Source organism: Tupaia chinensis, unplaced genomic scaffold (genome assembly GCF_000334495.1).
Source record: "Tupaia chinensis unplaced genomic scaffold, TupChi_1.0 Scaffold139757_1, whole genome shotgun sequence".
Lineage (NCBI taxonomy): Eukaryota > Metazoa > Chordata > Mammalia > Scandentia > Tupaiidae > Tupaia > Tupaia belangeri.
Genome location: NW_006199637.1, coordinates 293,978 through 318,047, shown reverse-complemented (window position 1 = coordinate 318,047; position 24,070 = coordinate 293,978). Strand labels below are relative to the sequence as shown.

The 24,070-nt window shown below is 38.5% G+C and overlaps 1 protein-coding gene across 8 annotated transcripts in view; it reads left to right on the top strand.

The window, feature by feature from the left end:
* Window positions 1-24,070, top strand: part of CLIP4 (CAP-Gly domain containing linker protein family member 4) — a 90,968-nt gene that overhangs the window by 49,571 nt on the left and 17,327 nt on the right. For all 8 annotated transcript variants that reach the window (XM_027765790.1, XM_027765788.1, XM_027765787.1 and 5 more), the window contains 6 exons: window positions 2,078-2,218; window positions 6,776-6,865; window positions 8,528-8,671; window positions 11,587-11,721; window positions 15,404-15,527; window positions 19,329-19,393. In XM_027765790.1, coding sequence (XP_027621591.1) covers window positions 2,078-2,218; window positions 6,776-6,865; window positions 8,528-8,671; window positions 11,587-11,721; window positions 15,404-15,527; window positions 19,329-19,393 — 699 coding nt within the window. The remainder of the gene's footprint in view (window positions 1-2,077; window positions 2,219-6,775; window positions 6,866-8,527; window positions 8,672-11,586; window positions 11,722-15,403; window positions 15,528-19,328; window positions 19,394-24,070) is intronic.

The following is a 24,070-nucleotide window of genomic DNA, read 5'->3' as shown; positions in this document are numbered from 1 at the left end:
CAGTTCTACCAATATCCAGATAATTTTTCAAAAATGTAATTGTAATATAATAAATACATAATAATTTAAATTTTCTTTTTACATTTTTCTGTATCATTTAATCTTTGTTGTTTAACTTATTAATGGTGATATTGTAGTTCATAGATATAGTTAACTTATTCATCTTTTTGTCAGACAATTGTGTTTTCTTGTATTTGTGAATAATCTTGCAATAATGACATATCCAGGTTTACAATCTTTTGCTCCAATTTGGATTATTTTTCTCATGACTAATTTCCAGAAGCATGATCGGATCATAGTAGCATACGAGAAAATGGAGCATTCTACTAAACTTATTGTTTTGACTCATGAAATCTATCTTTTCTTTATAATATATGCAGTGTTATCTCGTAATCTTTGTATGCATCTCTAAGTGTAATTATTTTCTTATAATTAATTTCATAAAGTGGATTAGGGCAGGATATTTGTCTTCCAGAAAGACTGTACAAATTGGTCTTGCCAGAATATAAAATAATTTCTTTCTTCAGACCCTTAGTAGCAGCAGTTTACTCATTAGCACCAGCACCAGCACCAAGTTTGAGAAAGATAGAGTATACGTTTGCAAGAAAAGTAGCTTAGAGAAAATAAAATAGAAAGTCAAGGAAAATCTCATAGGTAGATGCAGAAGAGAGAATTGTGAATGTGTTAAAAACAAAGAAAGAGGCAGGAAAATCAGGACAAAATGAATAGAATTCAGGGGAGGAAACAATTTTAGGATTAGTAGAAAAGTAGTTTAATTGGTACTTTTTAGCTATTAACAAAGCCCTCTGCTTTTGTAGTCTTTGAACACTTCTACTGTACTTTAAAAATTTTAAAAATATCTTTGTTATAATTTGTCTTTGTTAGGTTGGAAACTCAACTAGAGAGTATAATATGTATATCGTGATTTCATTCCTTCTTTGTAAATATCTTAGCCAGATTATCTTGAAAAAAATTTTTTTTTTTTTTTTTTAAGAAAGATTTTTGCTATAGGGTACATGCGCTAGCTGGAGAAACAGAAGGAGGCAGAAAGTGAGAAATCACTCCTCGCCGCCCCCCAGGGGGATGGCCATGCCACAATCCCTTCTTCATTCTCCTCTTGGGATTTTGGGCATGCACACACACATGCCTAGCATGAGTTTTAAGCCACCAGTTCCAGGACTCAAATTGTGGTCTACTACGTGAGAGTAGTGACGCAATCCTTATGCCATCTGCTGGTCCCTATCTGTTCACTGTCTCTAATATCTGTGCATACGTATTTATAGTGGTTAGTTTATTACCTGGATATACTTCTTTTTAATGGAATTTTGTCCTCCCAGCAGCTGTAAATAGACAGGCCCCTCCCTCTGTCCCTGCATATGCCGTTCCTTCCCACTACATGTTGTATTGTTTCTGTTTACCAAGAACCAAGGGCTAGGCTTTTTGGGAAGATTGTATTTTATGGTTAAAAAGATTTATTGGGTCGTCAGAAAAGTCGTGATGCATTTTTGTATAGAAAAACATAGAAAATCTGTCATGGCTTTTCTGACAATCCAATATTATATTCCTACTATGTATAAGGCTCTGTAATTACATACATACAGTGAGAGAATGCAGAGATGAATAATACTTGAATTTTATCTTTAAGAAGTCTACAGGCTGGAAGAGAGATAAGTCATGGACACAAAAAGCTATAATGTGGGAAAAATATAAGTTCTAAAGGAGGTATGAAGTGATGTGGAAGAATAGGTTTTTCATATTGCACTGTTACTTGCCAAAAGCTTAGTAATGGGAGAATACTGTTATCTTCCTTCCTCTTTCCCCTGATTTTTTCCTAACGCCTAACTATGTACTTTGTATGTTGTTCCTGATTTCCTGTGCATGTCGTTAGTCTTGACAACTAGTTTATAAGCTCCTTGAGGGCAAGGGCTGTGTCTTGTTTCCCTGTCTCTCACGGTAGGACGTGTGCTAAGCACTAAAAAAAAACTTTCGAGATTAATATTACAGAGTAGTTTTAACTTGCCCCTTTGTTTGAAATGCTTTTCTTTAACACTAACTAAAATTCTACTTTCTCCCATAGGTATTTTCGCACCTCTTTCAAAGATAAGTAAAGCGAAAGATCGAAGGAAGAATCTGGTACACACTCCTTCTGCGAAAGCCGTGCCTCTCATTAGGTCCCACAAAATTGATGTCGCTCATGTCACGTCGAAAGTAAACACGGGTAGGTCAACCCAGAGAGTGAACCGTCTTCTTTGTCATTTTTCTTTGTACAATTCTTAGTATTTAGATTGCTTCACTCCTGCTAGCCAACCGTGAAACCTGAATTTAGTAAAACCTTCATCTTTGTTTTGTAAGTCTCAATCATGATTAATGATTTCAGTTCCTAACATGAATATTTCAGATTTCTCCTTTCCTTTTCTTTCTCCTACTGACTCCATCCTTTTATCACCCTGTAATCTAATCTTAAAGCTAGATTTTATACCTCTAATAAATCTTTATGAAACACAACTAGCTTTGTGCTTTCCACCTATTCAAGGATATTCAGTGGTTTTTTATTTATTGTTATTATTTATTGTTATTATTAGAAAAAGCCTTGGCTCTTGAAACTAGCAATCCTCTGCCTTTATTTGACATAGTCTCCTCCTGCCCCCACAGCTGAACTGTGGTTTGTCTTCTCTCTTCCCTGACTTGCACTCACTGTCCTCACTCCTCCCTCCATTCTTCACCTCACAGTATTCCTGTGGCCGCCGTGATTTGAATTCTGCCGTTGAGGTCCTCACCATCCTCTACCTCCTCATTCCCATCCGGCTTTTAGCTCCTGTGTCCCCCGCCCCCATGCCTCCAGCTCACTTTAATCTCTCTATTCTCTAGCTTTGCATGTTCTGTTTGTTCATACCATCCGATTTTGTAGTCCCGAGCGGTGTCCACTTACTGCTTTTATTCTCTCAGCAAAATTTTAAACTCTAAATGGACTGTCAGAATATTTTATAATTTTGTATTCACTGTAGTTCATAGAACCAAATAGATTCTCAATTAATACTTGTCAGCTTATCAATAGCTGAAGCAGAAAGGCTTTCTACTGTGATGAAAGAATTGTGTCCAAAAATTTGGTTGGTCTTTATATTCTGTTCCAGTGGGCTGTTTGAATATCCCTGTGTCAATACTGCATTTTAGAATCACTCTAGTTTGTAAAACAAAATCTCGATATCTAGTAGAGGAGAGTCTCCTACTTTATTCTTGAAGATTATCTTGTCTGTTTTGGGCCCTTATAAACCATAATTCTATATAAATTTTAGAATAAGCTGTTTCATCTTAAGAAATCTGTTGAGGTTTTAATTGGTATTGCATTTAAACCTTAAATCAATTTGAAAAGAACTGACATCTTCCCAATAGCCAGTCTTTTAATAATGAGCTTGGAATGTCTTTCTTTAATTAGGTCCTTTAAAACTATCTCCATAAAATTGTATGACAGTGCAGGGACCCTATTGCCCAGGCATTGCTCACTGAATACCAGGAAGGGGTGCTCAGAAGCAGAAAAGTGCCAGGGAGATCATTTGGAGAAGGGGAAGCTAAAGAAAGTCAAAATATTGAATATGAACACCTAGGCTTCCCCCTAAGTTGCACATGCCTGGATTGATTAAAGGCTTTGGTCTTCTAGGTGTACCATTCTCCAGGTCCCAGACTGACTACTGGGCTGGACACACGACAAACAGATCCGAATAGCACTGCATAGGCTTTGGAAACTGAACTGCCATTGGAACTATAGTACCCAGAAAGTGGGTGGGAACTGAGAGCCTGGGCCTAACGGGGGGTAACTGCCTGCTAAAGCAAGCAAAGCGAAACAATCAACAATCCTATGGACATAGGATCTAAATAAGACTCAGTGCCCCATAACATCATATTCAAAATCTATGGGCAGTCCAGAATTATTCAGAACATGAAAAACCAAGAAAATCTCTACATTTTGCAAAGAAAAAGCAATCAAAGGCTGCCAACTTAGATGACACAGAATTGTAACTGACACATAAAGGATTTGAAGAACATGATATAACCATGCTCCAGTAGGTAAGGGTGGACACTCTTTAAACAAATGGAGAGTTTCAGCAGAGAAGTAGAAAACACAGGGAAAAAACCCCAGCTGACATGTGCGTGTTACAAACACACACGTGCACGCACACACACATGAATACAAATAAAGCTCGGGTAATCTAAGTAAGATTGGCGAATTATACCAATGTCAATGTCCCAGTTGGCATATTATAGTTGAATAAAATGTTATCTTTGGGGGCAATTGGGCAGAGTGTACAAGGAATCTTTTTGTAGTATTTTTTATTACTCTATGTGAGTCTCCAATTGTCTTAATAAAAAATTCCAATAAAAGGAAGGAACCAAATGGGTACTTTAGAACTGAAATGCAGAGATTTCCTCTGCAGTCAGTCATAGAATCTCTTACTCACCCCCTCCCCTGCCCCCACGCAGTTTCTGCTGTCATAGTCAGACCTTCACACCAGGACTGCCGTAATGACTTCTAATGGGCTCTGCTTCCAGCCTCTCCTCCTCTGCTTTCCTTCTAGACCATGCTGTCAGAGGAATATTATTTATAACTAGAACTCTGTGCCAACCCTTCTTGTCAAAGCCCAGCAAAGGCTTGTTCTTTATTTTTGAATTTTTTTTAAAAAGAACACCTTTTTTATCTTTAAATTTACTTACTTACTTACTTATTTATATATTTATTTATTTAGCTACAGGGCACAAATGCTCCTGGGAGAGAGACAGAGAGAAAGAAAGTAATAAATCACTTCCCAGGGTGGAGGGCCATGCTGTAATCCCTTTTCTTCCATTCTCCTTTTAGGATTTTGGGCATGCACACACATGTGCCCAGTGTGATTTTTTAAGCCACCAGACCTGGGACTCAAACCACTCAGTCGGCTATGTGGGATCCAGCACCTTAGCCTCTGCACTGCCTACTGGCTCAGGCTTGTTCTTTAAAGAAAGATTCCTGTTCCTTAGGCAGGCACTATCATTCTCTGTCCAGTTTTCCTTTTTCCACACCCCAAAAGTGCTCTTTGGTAAATGAGCTGCTCACTATTCTCTGTGTTGTTAAGATTTTCTTTCTGTCCATACAGAACATCCAGAATTCTTTTTTTTTTTTTTTTTTTTTAGAAGTTTTTGCTGTAGGGCATGTGCGCTTGCCAGACAGACAGAGAGAGAAAGAGAGACAGAAAGTGAGAAATCACCCTCTAGAGGGGATGGCCACGCCACAACCCCTTCTCCTCCATTCTCCTCTCGGGATCTTGGGCACACATGCACACATGCCCGGCGTGAGTTTTAAGCCACCGGGTCTGGGACGTGAACCGCGGTCGACTACATGGGAGTCCAGTGACATAGCCATTACGCTAACTGCTGGTCCCCATCCAGAATTCTTACCCTCAGTTCTTTCTGACTGTACCTCCAGTATTTTTCTGGGAGAAATCTTACTCATCCCTCAAGAACCATCTCTGGTTGTGACCTCAATGAGCTGTTGATTTATCTTCGTAGCTGCAGTTACTGTCTCCTCCTCTGACGTTAGCGTTTATGTGAAAAGTGTCCTCTTATTTTAGTTATTCATGTCCATGTCTTTCCACCATGCTAGGTTGTAAAGGTTCTCCTTTAGGGTCAGGATCAGGTTTTATCCTTGTTTGTGATACTCAGGATGCTAAGCACGGATCTCTACCCCAAATGCTTCGTGAATAAAATTGGATAACTGATGAAATTTAAAATAGGGTGCAGTCTATTCGATTTCTTATTAAATAATTTATTTTGTACAATTGAAACAGAACTCTTACTAAGGCAGGCCATTGTTTGGGAGCTTTAATTTCCAAGGGAGGTTTTTGTAGGACATTGGGTGTGGTGAGAGTGGGGCAATTATTTTCAGAATAGCAGTGGCAGGGATCAGCAGTTAGCGTAATGGCTATGTCGCTGGACTCCCATGTAGTCGACTGTTGTTGAGTCCCGGAACTGGTGGCTTAAATTCATGCCGGGCACATGTGTGTACGTTCCCAAGATCCCGAGAGGAGATTGGAGGAGAAGGGATTGTGGCATGGCCATCCCCCCTGGGAAGGTGATTTCTTGCTTTCTGTCTCTCTGTCTCTCTCTGTCTTCCTGGTGAGTGCATGCACCCTGTAGCAAAAACCTCTCCAAGGGGAAAAAAAAAAACAAATAGCAGTGGCAGAGATGACTGGAGTCTGTCAGAACTCTCACCTAAATGAATAGTTGCTAAAATGATAGGCAAAAAATTTAACTTTTAACTCACGATCTATGTGGAAAATCCATCACAATGAATTTTCACGCACATACTGGTCAAATCATGTAAGTTGTTTGTAAGTCCCACAAGTGTGAGGCAGCTGTGTGTCAGTCATCATAGGTTTCCTTACCTGCTGGCGTTCTGCCAACACACTCACTAATGAGCATGGTAAGTATCAGACAATTCGGCAACTGTTTTAAATCTTCATATCATTTAGAAATCCTTAGCAGATTGTCCTGTAGATTTAAAGTGTATTATAATGATATTAGGGGAGATCAGCTTTTCAGACAAGCTGGGAAAGCTTCCTTTTTTACATTTTTGAATAATGAAATAATCGGCCACTACTATCTGTGGACTTATTATCTAATGTGATTTCAAAAGTGGAAAAGACTTATTAGACAATGAGGAATGCATGTCCTTTAAAAAATACATTTAAATAGTATTTAATGTTAAGCAAAATTCTCTCTTCCTAAGTGTCTTATTTCTGTGTTCTAGGATTAATGACATCAAAAAAAGATAGTGCTTCTGAGTCAACGCTTTCATTACCTCCTGGAGAAGAATCGAAAACTGTCACAGACAAAGATGGTAAATATCATTTATACTGTCTGCTTTTCAAAATTGAAGTTACTGGTAGAACTCTAAAATAATATAGTGAAAAGCAACTTATACTTAGATTGTGTTTTAAAATTGGCAAGGGAAAAATTGTTGTTATTTTAAAAATTCCCCTGAAAATCTCTTTTACAGCTCATAATGAAGTTATCTTTTTATATATATATAAGGTATTTTTCCCCTATAAAATCCTGTGCTGTAATTATTAAATACACTTAAATTATGGCAATACTGGATTAGACGAAAAGAGAGGATAAAAGAGAACTCCATAGCATAGATGTCTTGACAAAAATATTTAAGTTGCCTTTTGCTTTAAAATCATGAGGGGAATAGAGCATGGGTGTTCCTACTTGCCTTCAGATTTAACTAAAAATATTTTAATATTGGGACCAGCAGTTAGCATAATGGCTATGTTGCTGGACTCCCATGTAGTCAACCGTGGTTTGAGTCCCGGACCTGGTGGCTTAAAACTCATACTGAGCGCTTGTACGTGTGGCCAAGATCTTGAGAGGAGAATGGAGGAGAAGGGATTGTGGTGTGGCCATCCCCCGGGGGGTGATTTCTCGCTTTCTGTCTCTCTTTGTCTTTCTGATGAGCGCACGCACCCTATAGCAAAAACCTCTCCAAAATTTTTTTTAATATTAAATATTTATTACCTTAAATATATTTATTATTTAAAAAGATTTTTCCAAAACCAGCAAATGGCCTAATGGTTGTGTTGCTGGACTCCCACGTGTTTTAACTGCAGTTTGAGTCCCAGACGGGTGACTTAATAAAACTCACATGAATGAATGTAAAATAAATTAATTTAAAAAGAATGCTCACACCAGGTATGTGTGTGTGTGTGTGTGTGTGTGTGTGTGTGTGCCCCAAATCCCGAGAGGAGATTGGAGGAGAAGGAATTGTGGCATGGCCATCTGCCCTGGGGGTGATTTCTTGCTTTGTCTCTCCGGTGAGCTCATGTGCCCTATAACAGAAATCTCTAAAGACAATAAAAAAATAATAAAATTTCCAGAGGGTATGTGTACATGTGAGAGACAGAGAGAGAGTGAGAGAGAGAGAGAGGGAGCGGGGGAGGGAGGGAGAGAGAGAGAGAAAGCAAGAAAGCAACCCTAGTGGGGAATGATCTTGCTGTAATCCCCTCTCTCTTATCTCTTCTTCTTTTTGGGATTTTGTCCATGAATGCACATACTTATGGCATATGTTTCAAGCCTCTGGGAGTGGGCCTTGAACTTCACAGTTGGCCATGTGGGATCCAGCCTTCTCAACCACCAGGCCATGGACTGCCTCCCTTAAAATGTATTAATAACATTTTTAGTTTTTGTCTAAAGAAGGAGGGGACCTATCTCACCTAAGGCAGTGGTGGTTGCATTAGAGAGTTGGTTTCTGTTAAGGCTCTGAGGCCGTCTCCTATGTAAGACTGCGATCTTGCAGTGTGAATCCTTAAAGTGTTTTAAAATCTTTTATACAGAACTACAGTGTATTAGGGTAAAGTCAGGTATCAAATTGGACAGTAGCTAATCTGGAGCTGAGGAAGCTGCATGGAGAGTTTCAGAAGGATTTGCCTGAAAATGCATCTTATTGGTCCACTTCTGATTTTGTACTCTCGGGTTCATTCTTTTTCTTTGCCGATTGTAGGTACCCTGCGTGGATCCATCAGCAGCTCCTCCTCCACATCTTCTTTGGAACACAAACAGAGTCACCCCAAGAAGCTGAATGTGAGCAGCAATAACAAGAAGACAATGAGCAAAAGCCCATCTCTTTCATCTAGAGCCAGTGCTGGTATCTATGGCTTTTTCAACCAGGCTTTCTTGGTGGTTTTTATCTTGGTTTGTTTGTAAGTAGATTTGCTCTTTTTAAATGTGTAGAAGGAACCCTTTACTTCAATCAGATTGAACTACTTGCACTCTTCCTTGCCTCCCCCTGAGCCTTAAGCTAGGTGTCTTCCTTTTGCTGTCAGATACAAGACTTTGCATTTCTTTTCATTTAATTTTTTTTCCCAGTGACTTTGTTCCATGTGAATTTTATTTTTTGTATCTTACAGATTAGCTTATTCACATGCCTTTCATTTTCTATTTTGAAAAGCACGGTTTCTCGGCTTTTACTCAAGTCATTGTTGAAAACCATGCAAGAGAAATTCAGCTGGTCCTCTTCCAGGATGACAATGACGTTTTGTCCCAGTTTATTTTCCTAACTAGTGTGGATCTCGCATAGCTCCTTCAGTTTACATTTCTTCAGCTCTGTGTAAGGGTACATGAAACAGTGCATCACACACTTTTTGTTGAAATCAACACAGTCTTGTCTGTTGCAGTTTATTTACCTTTATAGTAAACCTGTCCAGAAGGAAATGAAGCCATTCAGGCTTACATGATTCTTAATGAACCTCATAATAATTACTATCTTCTTTTTCTAAACTTTTTTTAATGGGTTGGGGGCTGGAATCTTGGGAGGGAGAGGGAGAGATTTTTGTCCGGGTCTCTCCATGACCCTTCCTGTTCCAGCCTCCCACTTATCTAGGACCACAGATACGTACCAGTGCATCTGGCCTGTTCAGGTTGGGCTGGGAACTGAGCCCAGGACTCCCGTGTGGCCTCAGTCATTGCACAACGGTTCCCTCCCACTTGTGCCCCCATGGCTGGGCCATCTTTTACTAATACCATTAGCATTTGTATGGGATCAGTATTATATATAGAAAATGTCCCTAGGAGTATATATGCATATTTTATCTTTAAAATACTAACTTTATTGGATGGAGGAAAATCTACACACCCTCAACGATAACATTGATGTAATAAATCTAAAATTTGGGACCCTGAAAGTAGACAGTGTGAAAGTTTTGCTCAAATGTTTACCTGAAATATTTATTCTCTGAGTAGGGATTATTTATTATTTAATTATTACCTGAATATGTATTCTCTTGCCTTCACCTCACCAGCTTTTCTTCAATGCTGTGAGGAGAGAAGGCACTATGCTTGTCCTCATTTTATTCACATTTTATTGGTCCCTTCCCTTTTGACATATATTTGATTTTTAAGTTTATATGTGGGTATGGATGGCCTTTTTAAAATTAAATTTATAAGAATTAGCTGTATATTTAATATTTTTCTTTTTATAAATTAGAGGGTTATATAGACTCAGACAGTAGTAAAGATGAATGTTATGGGCGTGTGAGAGAGGTCCTTTCACAGGAGAGCAGGGGTGAGAAAATGAGAGATAAGAGAGAAGAAGTCCCGTGTTTGGAACTCTAGAGACATTCCTTAAGAAAATTTTGTACAGTTAACACATATTTCACTTTTTCTATGGGTTTCCATTGAATTGCTGAGAGTGGACAGTATTGGAGCAGTATGTTAGAGAAGCAGAGTGGGAAGAAGGAAGGATTAGGGGAGGGGTCGGGAGGAGGTTAGTTTTGGGCCTCAGCTTCATTGTATCCCATCAAACTCGCCACCTTTGGTCAATTTTCTGAAGGTAGAAGCTTGGTGACAGAGTTGAAAATTTTTGATCAGAGAGTCTGGGTTTTCATCTAGGTGAGCCCCTACTAGCTGTGAATACCACGTCTTAGTTAATTCCTCAGTTTGTATCTTATTTATCATCATGATTTTTATGAAAAGCACTTCAGGAGTGCTATAGAATATTAGTTATTAGGAGGTCCTAGAACTTTTAGTGTAGTGCTTTATCCAGACCTTCCTTCGCTGTGGCTTTATGTTCCTGTATTTGTTGCCATGCTTCGTCTCTCCTTTTCACGGTATGACCTGTTCTCCATCCCAGGCCCTCAGCTAGACCTTCAGTCATTCAAACCTTGTTTATGTACCACTGTGAGAGGACTCAGGGCTCACCTCTTCTCTCTCAGCTATTGTAGTTGAAGAGCTTTCTGGATATTTCTCTAGGTTTTCTGATGTTTAATTGTGTGCATTTCAGAGTTTAGTTTTAAATCAGGTTGAGAGGGTTCTTAATATAGAAATCAATTTGGTGTGACTGGAACCTTAAAGCAATTTCGCCTTCAAGTCACATTCCCTTTTTGTATCATTTATACCAAGTCCAGGAGAAGTACTGTAATTCTAGCATTTTATTAGGATAGTTTGTTAGAATAGTTACAGTTTTGTAAATAAAGTTTTATTAGAACACAACCATGCACATTGGCTGGACTGAGGTGTATATCATGCTGGGTAAAGTCTCTTCACAATCAAAGTGATGTATAGCGTTTTAATGTATGAATAATAATTTAAAAATTAATTAAAAATATGAAGAAAAAAGAATGAAATAAACTTCAAAAAAAATATAATGGATTACTTGTATCTGCTTTCCTGAGTTCAGAGTTGCGTATTTGTGACAAGAGATGGCATTTTGCAGTGTGTGCAATATCTGCTATTTAGCTCTCCCCAGAAGAAGTTCGCTGACCCCCTATTTCAGTGGAGAGTTCACCAGGAAATCCTGGTAACAGGGTACTTCTAGGAATCTTGAATTTCCCAAAGCAACAATTCTCTCAGGAAACCCTTCATGTTCCCTTTGAGTATTTTGGCCTCACATGTGAAAAACACAACTGTAGTTGATGGCATCAAATATCAAAATTTCTAGCTAGCTGTCTTAGAATATCTATTTATTTATTTATTTTTGGCTAATGTGATTTTGAGTTCCTTTCCCTTTTGTCTTCTTCCCCCTTCTCCCACCCTGTCCCTCTTCCCCACCAACCACTTAAACAGGTTTGAATTCCTCAGCAACATCTGTAGCAAATAATACCCGCTGTGAGGGAGAACTCCGCCTGGGAGACAGGGTGCTGGTGGTCGGCCAGAGAATTGGTACGATTAAGTTCTTTGGGACAACCAACTTTGCTCCAGGTAACTCATCTCTATCTTTCTTGCTAAAAATTTGAATTCTTTACAAGACAGCAAGTTTTGTATTTTAACATATGAATACGCTGTAATTATAGAGGATTCTTGATTAATAATTCTTGTGGATTGTAGCAGTGGCACAGAAAATATGAAACGATGATTAGAACTCAAACTGTTTTTACTCAGGTTGATTGTTGTCATAAATTTTTCTTGCCAACTGGGTTGTAAATTGTCTAAGTTGAAGTTAGCCCTTACTCTCTAGTTTTACTCTCACTGATGGCTGAGAGTGCTAACTGACAGGGAAGGCATTTTGTGATTCGATTTAGATTTTTGCTAAGGATAATCTTAAAAATGAATAGATGATAAGTCAACTGTGTAGCTTTTATCAGAATGGCTTAGAGAGAAAAGCAAGCTCAAAGGAAAACAAGAAAGCTTTTGTGTACCCTGGACCTTAAAATATGTATTTATTTATATTACTCATTACAATCTATACTTAACATTGTGTTCACAAAAGTAAAGGTTACTTTCTTTGCTTTTTCACTGATTATAATATAAATAGAAGGCAGTTGAACAACACCATGTTTGTATGTTTTAAACAGCAATATGCTCTTTTAACACATGGTGGCATTGCAGCATTTTAAGAAAAGGTTACCAAGACCATTGATTTTTTTTTTTTTTTAATTCTGTAGCATTCTGCCAAGAACTCTGAAGGATCTGAGATTTTACCCTACTTGCAGGCTAAAAATTAGTCTGCTGCGGTTTCATAGATGTTGGTGGGAGATACTACATGTAAGAATCCTGGGTCGTGGTAGAGGACTGGGTCACTCACAGTCAGAGCGGTAGTCTGACTCCCAGCTTGTTCTTGCACTGTTCCCTGAGCTGTGACTGCCACAGTGGGAGAGAGAGGGCCAGGTGACAGCATACGAGTGGTTTATGCTCCAGGAGAGGAGCCTGAGCCTAAGGAATCTGAACCTTTATGCTGAACTTGTTCAGCCTGCCTGCTTGTTGCTCTGGAGGGATACTCTGTCCTCCAAGGCCATCCATTATACAGATCTGAGAAAGGACGGTCTGGAATGAAGTCCATCGGTGCCTCTGTCCTTGAGATGGGGAGGCACATGAGTCAGCCATGGAGAGTGGCCTCGCAGCGTGTGCCTGTGTTACTTCTAATTGCAAGCCGACTAATTTATTTGTGATGGGTATATGTTTTATAATTGATAGCTTTCTTAGGTCATCATTGAGATTCATAGAATGTACTCAATATAGTTCTCAAGTAAAAATTCAAGAACACCATAGGTAGGTTATTTTATTTTTATAATCACCATATGTTTTTTGAGTCCCCTTTCTCTGATTATATGAAACAAAAGTAGAATGGTGTTTTTTTGTTTTTGTTTTTGTTTTTTGTTTTTTTTCCCTTGGAGGCAAATGCATCCTTTTAGATTGACCTTTAATTTTAAAATTCCAATATAAGGCATTTAGGAGTCTAGGAAGTACAAAGCAAACATGAGAGAAGTTGGAAACTCTTCGTCCAAGTCATTCTGCCCTTTACGGAGGCAGCAGATATATTTCTTGTGGTATCAAAATTTAGATCAGTCATTTCTAAAGAATAGTGGTAATATCTAGGCTTTTATAGACCATAAGATCTAGACTAGAGGAAGGTTGTGTTTAGCCTCTTCAGCATTTTTATCAGTGCTACCTCGGAAAGAAAATTAACATTTAAATGGGAAAATAGTCATACCATACCACTAGCAGACAATGTGTATTCACTATTGTTAATACTTGTCGTGATGTCTGCTGTGTGTTACACACTAGGTATATCGTAAACATGTAGCCATTGTATTGTAAATTAAGATGGTAGAGTGCAAAAATGATACAGGAAAGCATTAAAGGCAGAAAGAAGTAAGACTTGGAAATTCTAACTGCGGCACTCAATGAATGACGATAGCAGCAGGCTTACCTGGTTTAGGACGCTCAGAAACGTGAGGACCTGTTTTCACAGCGTTAGTGTAGCTAAACAGTAGGTTTGCAGATATCTCCTATGTTGCATAGTCAGACTGTAAGTATAAAAGACACTGGTCACACACGAGTCTTTTCAGCTCCCACTTCAATATCTGGAAATGGGCACAAGAGTCATCTTTTGAACATAAGCAGAAAAAAAAATAAAGAACTTATTTTATGTCAGTGTTTAGAGGCTATGTGATCAACTTTCTGAACTAGCAACCTGGAAGAAATAATATTTTTGTATTTTAAAATTTGCAAGATGTTTCTCTATGTCTTTGTTCTTATTTTTCATTTGATATTGATCCAAAGAAACCAAATTCAATGACTGCTTTTTACCTTTTAAATCACAAATGGGTGGACCATTAGGCACTTTTTTTTTTTTTTTGAGAGATTTTTTGCTATAGGGGGTGTGCACTTGCCAGAAAGACAGAGAGACAGAAAGCGAGAAATCCCCTCCCAGGGAGGATAGTCACACTGCAGTCCCTTCTCCTCCACTCTCCTCTCGGGCTCTTGGGCACATGCACACACACACACACATGTGCCTGGTGTGAGCTTAAGTCACCAGGTCTGGGACTTGAACCTTGGCTGACCACATGGGAGTCCAGCGATGTAGCCATTACGCCACCTGCTGGTTCTATCATTAGGCACTTTTAACTGGTCTTGAGGACCCTTTAATTTGAGAATCCTTTTCTTAGGAGCGTGTGTCTAGTTACTGTATACTGAGTGGAACCACACTAAAAGCAACCTTGCTCCTTTATTTTTGGGCTCTCCAGAAAAGGGAATCTTATTACTCTCTTCAGAGTGAGCCCCTTTAAATACTCTCAGTCTTAGAGAATTCTTATTATCTAACCTGTAAGTATTTTTATTTTAGATTAAAAATGTTTTTTCTTGGGGTGAGTAGGTGGCATGATGGTTAAAGCTCTGGACTCCCACATGACTGACCATGATTCAAGTCCAGGACCTGGTGCTTGAAAGTCACACTGGGCGTGTGTGTATGCATACCCAAAGTCCCAGGAGGAGAGTGGAGGAGAAGGGATTGCAGCATGCCATCCACCCTGTGGGGCTGGTTTCTCATGTTCCCTCTCATTGTCTCTGTCTTTCTCCAGTGACTGCACATGCCCTGTGGCGAAAACAAACAAAAATATTAAACAAAAATTTTTTTTCATCATGGTGGGAAAAAAAGGAGTGCAAAGTCACCATTATGTTTAGTGGTATTTTCTTTATACATATTTTAAAATTATTTAAGAACTGTTTGTCGTGTCTTAATATTAGAGAAATAAAAGGAAAAGATTGCATGCTTATCGCATGACTTCTACATCTCAATGTATGCTACACTTCTCTCACTGAAACCCACTGTATCACTAAGCCAAGGACAGTTTGTTATCGTTATAGTTTGTAGATATATTTGGATCCTGCACTACTTGCATCAGGTAATCCTTCACAAATTTATGTTTATGCTTATTTCCTCCCTTGTACTACCCTGCAATTGTGGTTGTACCATATTTTCTTTTCACTTTTCAAAGTCTTGAGTTTTGATTTATAATTCTATCATTTGAAAGCTTAATGATGCTCTTCCACCATTTTGGTCATTTGTGAAAAGTGTTAAACCATTTGACTTTGGGTTTGTATAATAACGTACTGATTCTGGTTAAAGTGTAGTTGCTTTTAATATGCACCATTTGTGTTTCAGGCTATTGGTATGGTATAGAACTTGAAAAACCCCATGGCAAGAATGATGGTTCGGTTGGAGGTGTGCAGTATTTTAGTTGTTCTCCAAGATACGGAATATTTGCTCCCCCGTCCAGGGTGCAAAGGTGAGCAGAATGGAATGCATGTTTATTCACAAGAACTTTTTGCATTGAGAAGTCATGACGTATTTTTTTCTATGCAAAAATGCATCGTGATTTTTCTGATGACCCACATATTTGTAATGGTTTATAGAGACCCTGATTTTATATGGAAGACATGTACTGGCTGTAGCTCATGCCTCCTTTCAAGGGGTTAACTAGCCATCTTCTTCAGAGAGTAGGCTCATGGAAAGCTAAATTTGCTTTGCTGAGGATTTGCAATTTTAAAACCCTCCTTTATTCCTCATTTGCAAACCCTATGAGTATGTGTAGGCTATTAGAAGTGGCGTTTGCAGCTAAGAACAGTGAGAGCAGCAGGCTTAATCTGTCATGCAAACAAAAGTAAAAATGCTCTCTGATTGCTTCAGTCACATCCTAACTACATTAAATTTCCTGCCAGCAGGCACCCCATTCATTCTCCTACAAACCTAATGCAACCAAAATGGCTTTTCCTCTGATTTCTTTAGTTTTCAAAAATAGATAGGCAGTAGATCTTTGGGGGGAAGTGAAGCTTCAAGGATTTATACATAACATACCTTCTCCATGTTTCTTCTTAAGATAGTCCACTTTTACTCCACCTCACTCTCGTTTGAAACAGTAAGTTGAACAGAAACAAGTCCTAGTGAAATGCCGGGTACCATATGTAGATGATTTATGTACGGAAGGAAGTTGGCTTGGTATGCTGTTCAGTGGGTGGGAAATGGGATACTGATGTTTAAATAAGAGTTCACATACACGGTGCCAACACATTCGTGAGGTTAGACCCGTGATCCCAATCTGCTGGTCTTCTGCTGGATGGTGTAACTGTCTGCTGGCCAGTTTAAGTTTTTATATCCATTTTATATTCTTCCTCAGTTTATTTTTCTTACTGAATAGTTACATGTAATTTTAAAATTTATTTCCTTATTCTGTGATATACGTTATATTATTTTCTCCTTTCTGATAATGTACCATTTAACGCACAGCATTTTGTAGTTTATAAAGTAGCTCTACTTATATGTTGCTGTATTTGATTCTGACACGTATTTGGCCAGGCGAGCTGGGAAATAATGAGCACTATTAGAAGCACGCAGTGTGCACTCGCTCTGCGGTAGGCTCTGTACGGTGCTTTCTGTGCATTGCTCCTTGATCCCGAAGCCCAGTGAGCTGTAAGGCAAGACCTTACGATCATTCCCATTTTGCAGGCGAAGAAACGAGTTTCAAGAAAGAAACTTAGCTAGATGTAGCTAGTGGTGGGCTTTCAGCCCAGGTTTATTATTTTTTTGTTATTTTTCTGAAGCCCTTGGTTTGCACTTTTTTGGTAATCATTTTTATAAATAAAGTAAGGGAGGTCAGAGCTCACAGCTGAAGAATAGCCCTTGTACGCACTGGGCAGCATTTCCCGTACTCCCCTGTGTTGACTCACCCCGTCCTCCACCGCTCCCCTTGGGGCATACTTCTCCCTCTTTCACAGATGAGGCAGGTTAGGCACAGGGAGATGAAGTGAGGTGTGCTGCCAAGGGGTGAGAGGTTTCAGGCCGGGTAATCAGTGTCAGAATGTGTGCTTCTAACCCTAGCCAGGAATGGCTAAAAAAGCTTCGGTGACTGTCTTTAGGACCCGCAGCTTGTAAATGATTGATTTGGGAGTTAAATCCGTGCTGAGTGACCAGTCAGTCTTCTGTGTCCTCTTACTGCTTTGGATGTAACTTCATCAACACGTTGCCACAGTCTTCTGTGTCTCCTAGTCAGGGGGCTGGGGTTCTCTTCATGTCTGATTGCCCAGAGTGCATAGTTTGGCATTTCTCAGGTGTGGTAAATATTGATCACACGTGGTCCTAGTTCAGTCACTGTTAGGCCGTAACAGCCTTCTCTCCCCTATATTGTGAGGTCACTTTCTCTCATGGTTTCATTTTTTCCCCTCACTTTGTTTATAAAGCATAGCTTTTTTTTTTTTAACTTTATTTTCTGTTTGCCTTTTATTTGGCCTTTTTAAAGGTGGTGCATTTCAATGCAGCCCCCTCTTCTTAAGAGAAATAGGACTCTCTCGGAATGAACTGCTGTCTCCATCCAGCTGTCTTCCTGTCATCTTCTGATTGTCTCATTCATCATCATCAAATTCTATTAAGTATCTTTTAGCACTTTGTGCTGCGCTAGGCATTCTATAAGCAAATAAAGCAGACGTAGTTCCTGATTCTGAGGAGTTCATCATCTGTACCAGCCTTGGCGCTCTTTAAAGACACCACAGGTCTTTAAGATGAAAAACTGTAAACTGGGGACGGCTTACGGGACCATTCAGGATCTCACCTTGCATCTTATGCCTCCACAGATTTGCAACCAGCCTTTCCACCCTGCCCCTTTCTGTGATTTTTTTTTTAAAAGATTAAAATGTGCCTACTATCCCAAATCTTTGCACATGTTCTTTTCTCTGTGTGAATGAAGTTTTAGACCCATCCAGCTTTCATTCAGTTAATAGCTTTTCTTCTGTGAATATATCAATCAATCAATATTTCTTTAGAGAAAGTCTTAGAAAAGTCCCTGACTAGATAACATCTCGTCCTGCACACACACACGCACACACACATGCACACACACACACGCACATGCACACGCACGCACATATTCATATGTTGCTCAAGTGACCTTTATTAGTATAATATCTGTTTTCTTAGTTCTTACCATTAGACGCTTATTACTACTGGACTGATTGTTTCTCTCAATTATCCATCATCCCTTCAAGTATTTGTTCTGTTTATCAAGTCTGTGTCTGTCAGTCTCTCATTGATTTCTGTAGTAGGTTATTTATTATGAAAAAAAGTGGTGCATACAAATTGCAACATGAAATTGCAAATATGGTGAGAGTTGCAGCATTTCTTGATGGCAATATAAGTATGCTTGAGAAAGTGACTGACAAATGGAGGCCTTGCAGATTTAGGTCAGTAAACAGTTGAAAGAAAATGAGCCAGCCAGGATCGGCTTTTTAAAAATAGAGAATGATTTTGAATATCAAAAAAATGAAGAGAAACTCTCCGGGAAAGTGACCTTTGTGATTGTGCTTAGAGTCAGATATAAAGTAAAGGATGATGAATTGTGTTAGGCATACAATTTTATCAAGAAAAAAATCGCACGTGTATACAAACTCAGCCAATATCTTTTTGTTCAATTTAAGAATTAGTGATTTTTAAAATAGCTTTAATCTAACATTAGTTAAATTTAAAATGAAATTTTCATGCTTTTTAGTTTTATCTTTGGAAGATAAAAGGTTCCTAAGAAAGTTAAGTCTCTATTTTTAATTAGTTCACTTTATTTATTTATTTAAACATTTTGTTAGAGGGCCTGTGCACACACGCGTGAGAGAGAGAGAGAGAAAGTGAGAATACATCCCCCCCGCCATGGAGAACGGTCTTGCTGCAATCCTTTCTCCTCCATTTTTCCTTCTTTAGAGATTTTGCACCCCCCCCCCCCCCACACACACACACACATGCCCAGTGTATTCGTTGAGCTGCTCAGTCCGGGACTCTGACTGTGTGGTCGGCCATGGGGGACCCGGCTGACTTAAGCACCATTTATTCCAAGCTAACTATCCCTCCATAGTGAGGACCTCTTGTATTTGGTTATTGCCTGCCTCCTACCCAGGACTAAAGCTCATTCATGGCTCATAAAAGGTGTTCAATAACTTTATTGAATGAAAGAAATAATAAATACCATCTGGCGTGAAAATCTTAGTTGACAGCCAGTCTTAAATCTGAAAATCAGCTGCGTCTAATAAGGTGTTCTTTGTTTTATTCCTAGAGTAACTGATTCCTTGGATACGCTTTCGGAAATTTCTTCGAATAAACAGAATCATTCTTACCCTGGTAAGATTACACGGTTTTGTGTTTCTAATAATTATTCCTTTGCTTTCATGTATAGAAACATTTTTATTGTGAAAAATATTGAGGTTGAGCATCCTTAATCTGCAGCTTTAAAGTCTGAAATCTCCAAAATCCCAAACTTCTTGAGCACTGGCATGATATAGGTAGAAAATTCCGTACCTGGTCACAATCGAACACCGCAAACACAAAAATATTGTTTGTATGCGTTTACCTTCAGATTATATGTGTAAAGTGTGTATGAAGTGTAAATGAATTGTGTTTAAACTTGGGTTCCACCTCCAAGATCTCTTAGTATGTATATGCAAATACTTCAAAATTTGGAAAAATCGAATACATTTCTGCTCCCAGGCATTTTGAATAAGGGCTTCTCAACCTGTGTGTATATAAAAAGAATATGTAAAATGTATCCATGCAGGTCATGCCATCACAGAGCACACGGCTGTCGCACACCCCCCTGTGCTGTAGGACCCCCGAGGGCCCCTGCCCTCTTCTCATCTCCTTGCCCCTTCATATACCCAATCTCTGGTCTCGAATTTTACCTTAATTGTTCCTTTAGTTTTCTATGTTTCTGTCATCCATATATTGATGAACCAATAAGTATGTTTAGTTTTTATCGACGTTTGCTATTTTGTTATTTAATGAACCAGGGGAATATATTATTCATGATGTGGCTGATGGCCATTTGGGAGGAACCCTGTTATTTCCTGTTACACACTGTGCTCTGTGCGCATGTACAAGGTTTCTCTAGGCTGCCAAGAGTCGGGTGTCTATCGGCTTTCCGAGGTCGCATCTGACAGGATTACCTATGCCTGTCTGCAGTGCACCTCAACTCTGTTCCTCTCTCCCTTCCCCATGTTAGGCTTGTTTGATTTAGAACTCTGCCACTCACATGGGTTTAACTGGTATCTCATGGTGGTTTTAGTTGACATTTTTAGATTACAAATGAAGTCGAGCCTGTGGAGCCTGCTTTCCTGTTTCTGGGTCACATAGATTTCCTCCTTAATGAGTACCTATCTAAGATCTCTTGCTCACTTTTCGTTCATTCTTTTTTTTTTTTTTTAAAGAATTATTTTATTTAACTTTATTTTTATTTATTTATTTAACTTGACCAGAGAGGGACAGAGTGAGAGAGAGAGGGAAAGTAAGAAAGCAAGCTTTCAGGTCCAGGACTCAAATATGGTTGGCCATGTGGGAGTCCAGTGCCCTGAACCTTGTCATCTGCTGGCTCCTACTCACTTTTCTTTTTGTGGCTCATCTTTATCTTATTAATTTGTAGACTTCTTTATGTATTTTGGGTACTAATATTTTCTCAGTTTTGAGTTATGAACATCCTGTTCAGTTTGTGACTTATCTTTTTACTTTTTTAATTATTATTTTGATGTCTTTGGATGAGTAGAAGTCAATTTTTATATAGCCAAAATAGCAAACCATGGTATGGTTTGTATTTTTTGTCTTAAGAAGTCTTTTCTTGGGACTGGCAGAAGGCGTAATGGTTATGTTGCTGGAATATCATTGGTTATGTTGCTGGACTATCATGTAGTTGACCTCGATTTGAGTCTCGGACCCGGGGCTTAAAACTCATGCCGAGTGCATTTGTGTTGGTGCCCAAGATCTGGAGAGGAGAACGTAGAAGGGATTGTAGCAATTGTAACCGTTGCTATCATCCCTGGGGGGTGATTTCTCACTTTCTATCTCTGTCTCTCCAGTGAGCATGTGCACTGTAGAGCAAAAATTTCTCTAAAAAAGAAGCCTTTTCTTAAAATAGAAATCATAAGGGTATTTTCCTATGTTGCTTTCTCAGAGTTTCACATTTTGGAATTGATTTTTTGGATGGTAAAGATAATTTCAATTTTTTTGTATGGATAACTATCTGTGAAAGAGTAATTTGTGATTTGTTGAAAAGACTACCTTTTTGTCCCATTGACCTTCTTCTGCTCCTTTTTATTGAAGATCAGTTGATTACATTTGTGTAGGCTTACTTCCGGGCTCTCCGTTCCACTGACTGATTGTCTGTTCTTTTGCCTGTACCAGACCCCTCTTCAGGACTGTAGCTTTATAGTATGTTTTCAGGCTTAGTAGTTGTCAGTCTACTGATTGACGTCTTCTCCTTTGATCTTGTGTTCTTCCAAGACTTTTGTCTTTTTGTATAAACTTTGATTAGGTTGTTAATATCCACAAAATAACTTTCAGAGTTTTTGCTTTGGATTAATTGAATGTATGGATCAAGTTTGGAAGAGCTGAAATATCAACGTTGAGCCTTTCTCTCTATGACCGGGATCTACCTCTCCATTTATTTCTGTCTTTGATTTCTTTCCTCAGAGTTTTACAGTTTTCCTTGTCTAGACTTTGTATACGCTTTGTTAGATCAATACCTTTCTATTTTATTGTTCGATGTTAAGATAAATGATACTGCTTCTATGATAAATTTTTTTGCCTTCTTTTATCTTTCTTTTGGTTAAGTATATGCCTAATGTATCTTTTCCTGCCTGTTGACTTGTTCTCTATTTGTGTGCTTATGCTTCTGGAGTATTTTCTAAGTAGAATAAAGTTGGGTTTTGCTTTTTAAAAAATACTGTCTGATAATCTTTTTCTTTTAACTGGAAAGGCTTAGCCATTTGCATTTATTATAATTATTAATATTTACTGGTGTTATTATTATTTATGGTATTTTTACTTGATTTCTATTTGTTCAGTTTTTTTTTTGTACTTAATAAGTGGTTATTCTTTCTTGACTTTATTTTGGTTTTTATCCCCCTCCTTTTTTTCTGTCCCCTTTACCCTCTCAACTTGTATAAAAGTTATACTCTGTGAGGAGTCTCAAACAGCTCATGAAGACTGTATATTATGAAAAAGAATGCATAGCTTTCAGAGTTTTTTGCTCTAAAATAAACTCCTTTCATTCCACTTTTCCATGGATTTTTTGAAACTCCTCAATGAAAATACTTCTTAGTAATTATTATAGGTAATTTAACATACATACTTAGCAAAATCTAATAATTTTTATCCTTTGCCCCTAAGTAGAAAATTCTTAGAAACTAAGTTGTCCAGTTTCTTTTATTTCCCTCATGAATTTTATATTTATTATAATAGTTTTTAAATTTCATTTTATTTGTTATTATTATTTAATTTGATGAGAGAGAGAAAATACTAGAGCAAGCCACCAGGTTTGAGACTTGAACTGTGGTTGGCCATGTGTGAGTCTAGTACCTTAACTACCATGCTACCAGTTGATCCCAATAGTTTTTTTTAATAATATGTTCATGTGCTGCATAATGATGTTATGGTCAATGACTGACCACATGCATGATAGTCATCCCATAAGATGGTATTGGGTTATGCCATATAGCCTGGGTGTGTAGTAGGCTATACTGTCAGGTATTAAGTCTTCTTATACCCTAAGTACACTTTATGATTTTGGTATGAGACAAAAATCACTTAATGCTACATTTCACAGAATGTGTCTCCATCATTGAGTGATGCATGACTTTCTTTAATTTACTCACATATTTACAAATGTTTTTACCCCTCAATCCTTAAGTCCTCCAGTTGGGATCTTTTTGTTTTTATCTCCCTTACGTTATTTTACATTTCTTTTTGAAAGGGTTCGTTGGTAGCACTCTTTCAGTTTTTGTCCTTTCTAATGATGGTTTTACTGGGTGTAGATTTTGGATCAAAAGATATTTATTTTCCTGCACATTTACAGCATCATTTTATTGTTTTTAGTCACCGTCATTGTTGATTAGAAGTTACATGGCCTAGCCTAGGTGGAGCAGCCTGTCGTGTACTGGACTGCACTGCTGGAGGCTTTCTGGCTGACCATGGGCTCAGCTCCCTGGGTTGCCCTAGAAGCATGTTGGCTGCATTCACAGGCTCCCAGGACCCTGAGGAGCCTGGAGAGTGTAGGAACGGGGATCACAATATGACAAGGCCTTGTTGAGGGCGCACCTTCATTAAAAAAATGTTACTTATGAGTCTAATCCATATTATTCTAGATGACTTATCTATCCATATTATTCTAGGTGACTTCTCTTCTTGGCTACCTATAAAAGTCTTATTTCCTTGTGTTGTACAGTTGCACTATGCTATGTCTAGGTGATGTTATTTATCCTGTTTGGCATCATGGGTCTTCCTTGGATCTGAGAATTGGTACTTAGATCAATTCTGTAATTTATTTTTAAAGGTTTTTGCTATAGGGTACATGCAGTCACTGGAGAGAGACAGAGACAGACAGAGAGAGGAAAAGTGAGAAATCACCCTTTGTGGGTATGGCCACTCTGCAATCCCTTCTCCTCCATTCTCCTCTTGGGATTTTGGGCATACATGCACATGTGCCTAGCATGATTTTCAAGTCTCTGGGTCAGGGACTTGAACCACAGTCAGCCATGTGGGGGTCCAGCACCTTAACCACTATGCCATTTGCTGACCCTCAATTCTGTAATATTTTTATCCACTGCCAATAAATATTTTCACTTCCATGTCTTCTTACAAAATTCTACTTAGTAGATTTGACTTTCTCACTTTCTTTCCCATGCCTCTTCTATGTTTTTTTCAGAGTTTATCACTCTGGACTGAATTCTGGATGTCTTCAGATCTTCCCATTTCCTGATTTTCTCTGCAGCTATGTTTATTCTGCTGCATGATTCAGCCACAAAGTTTTTA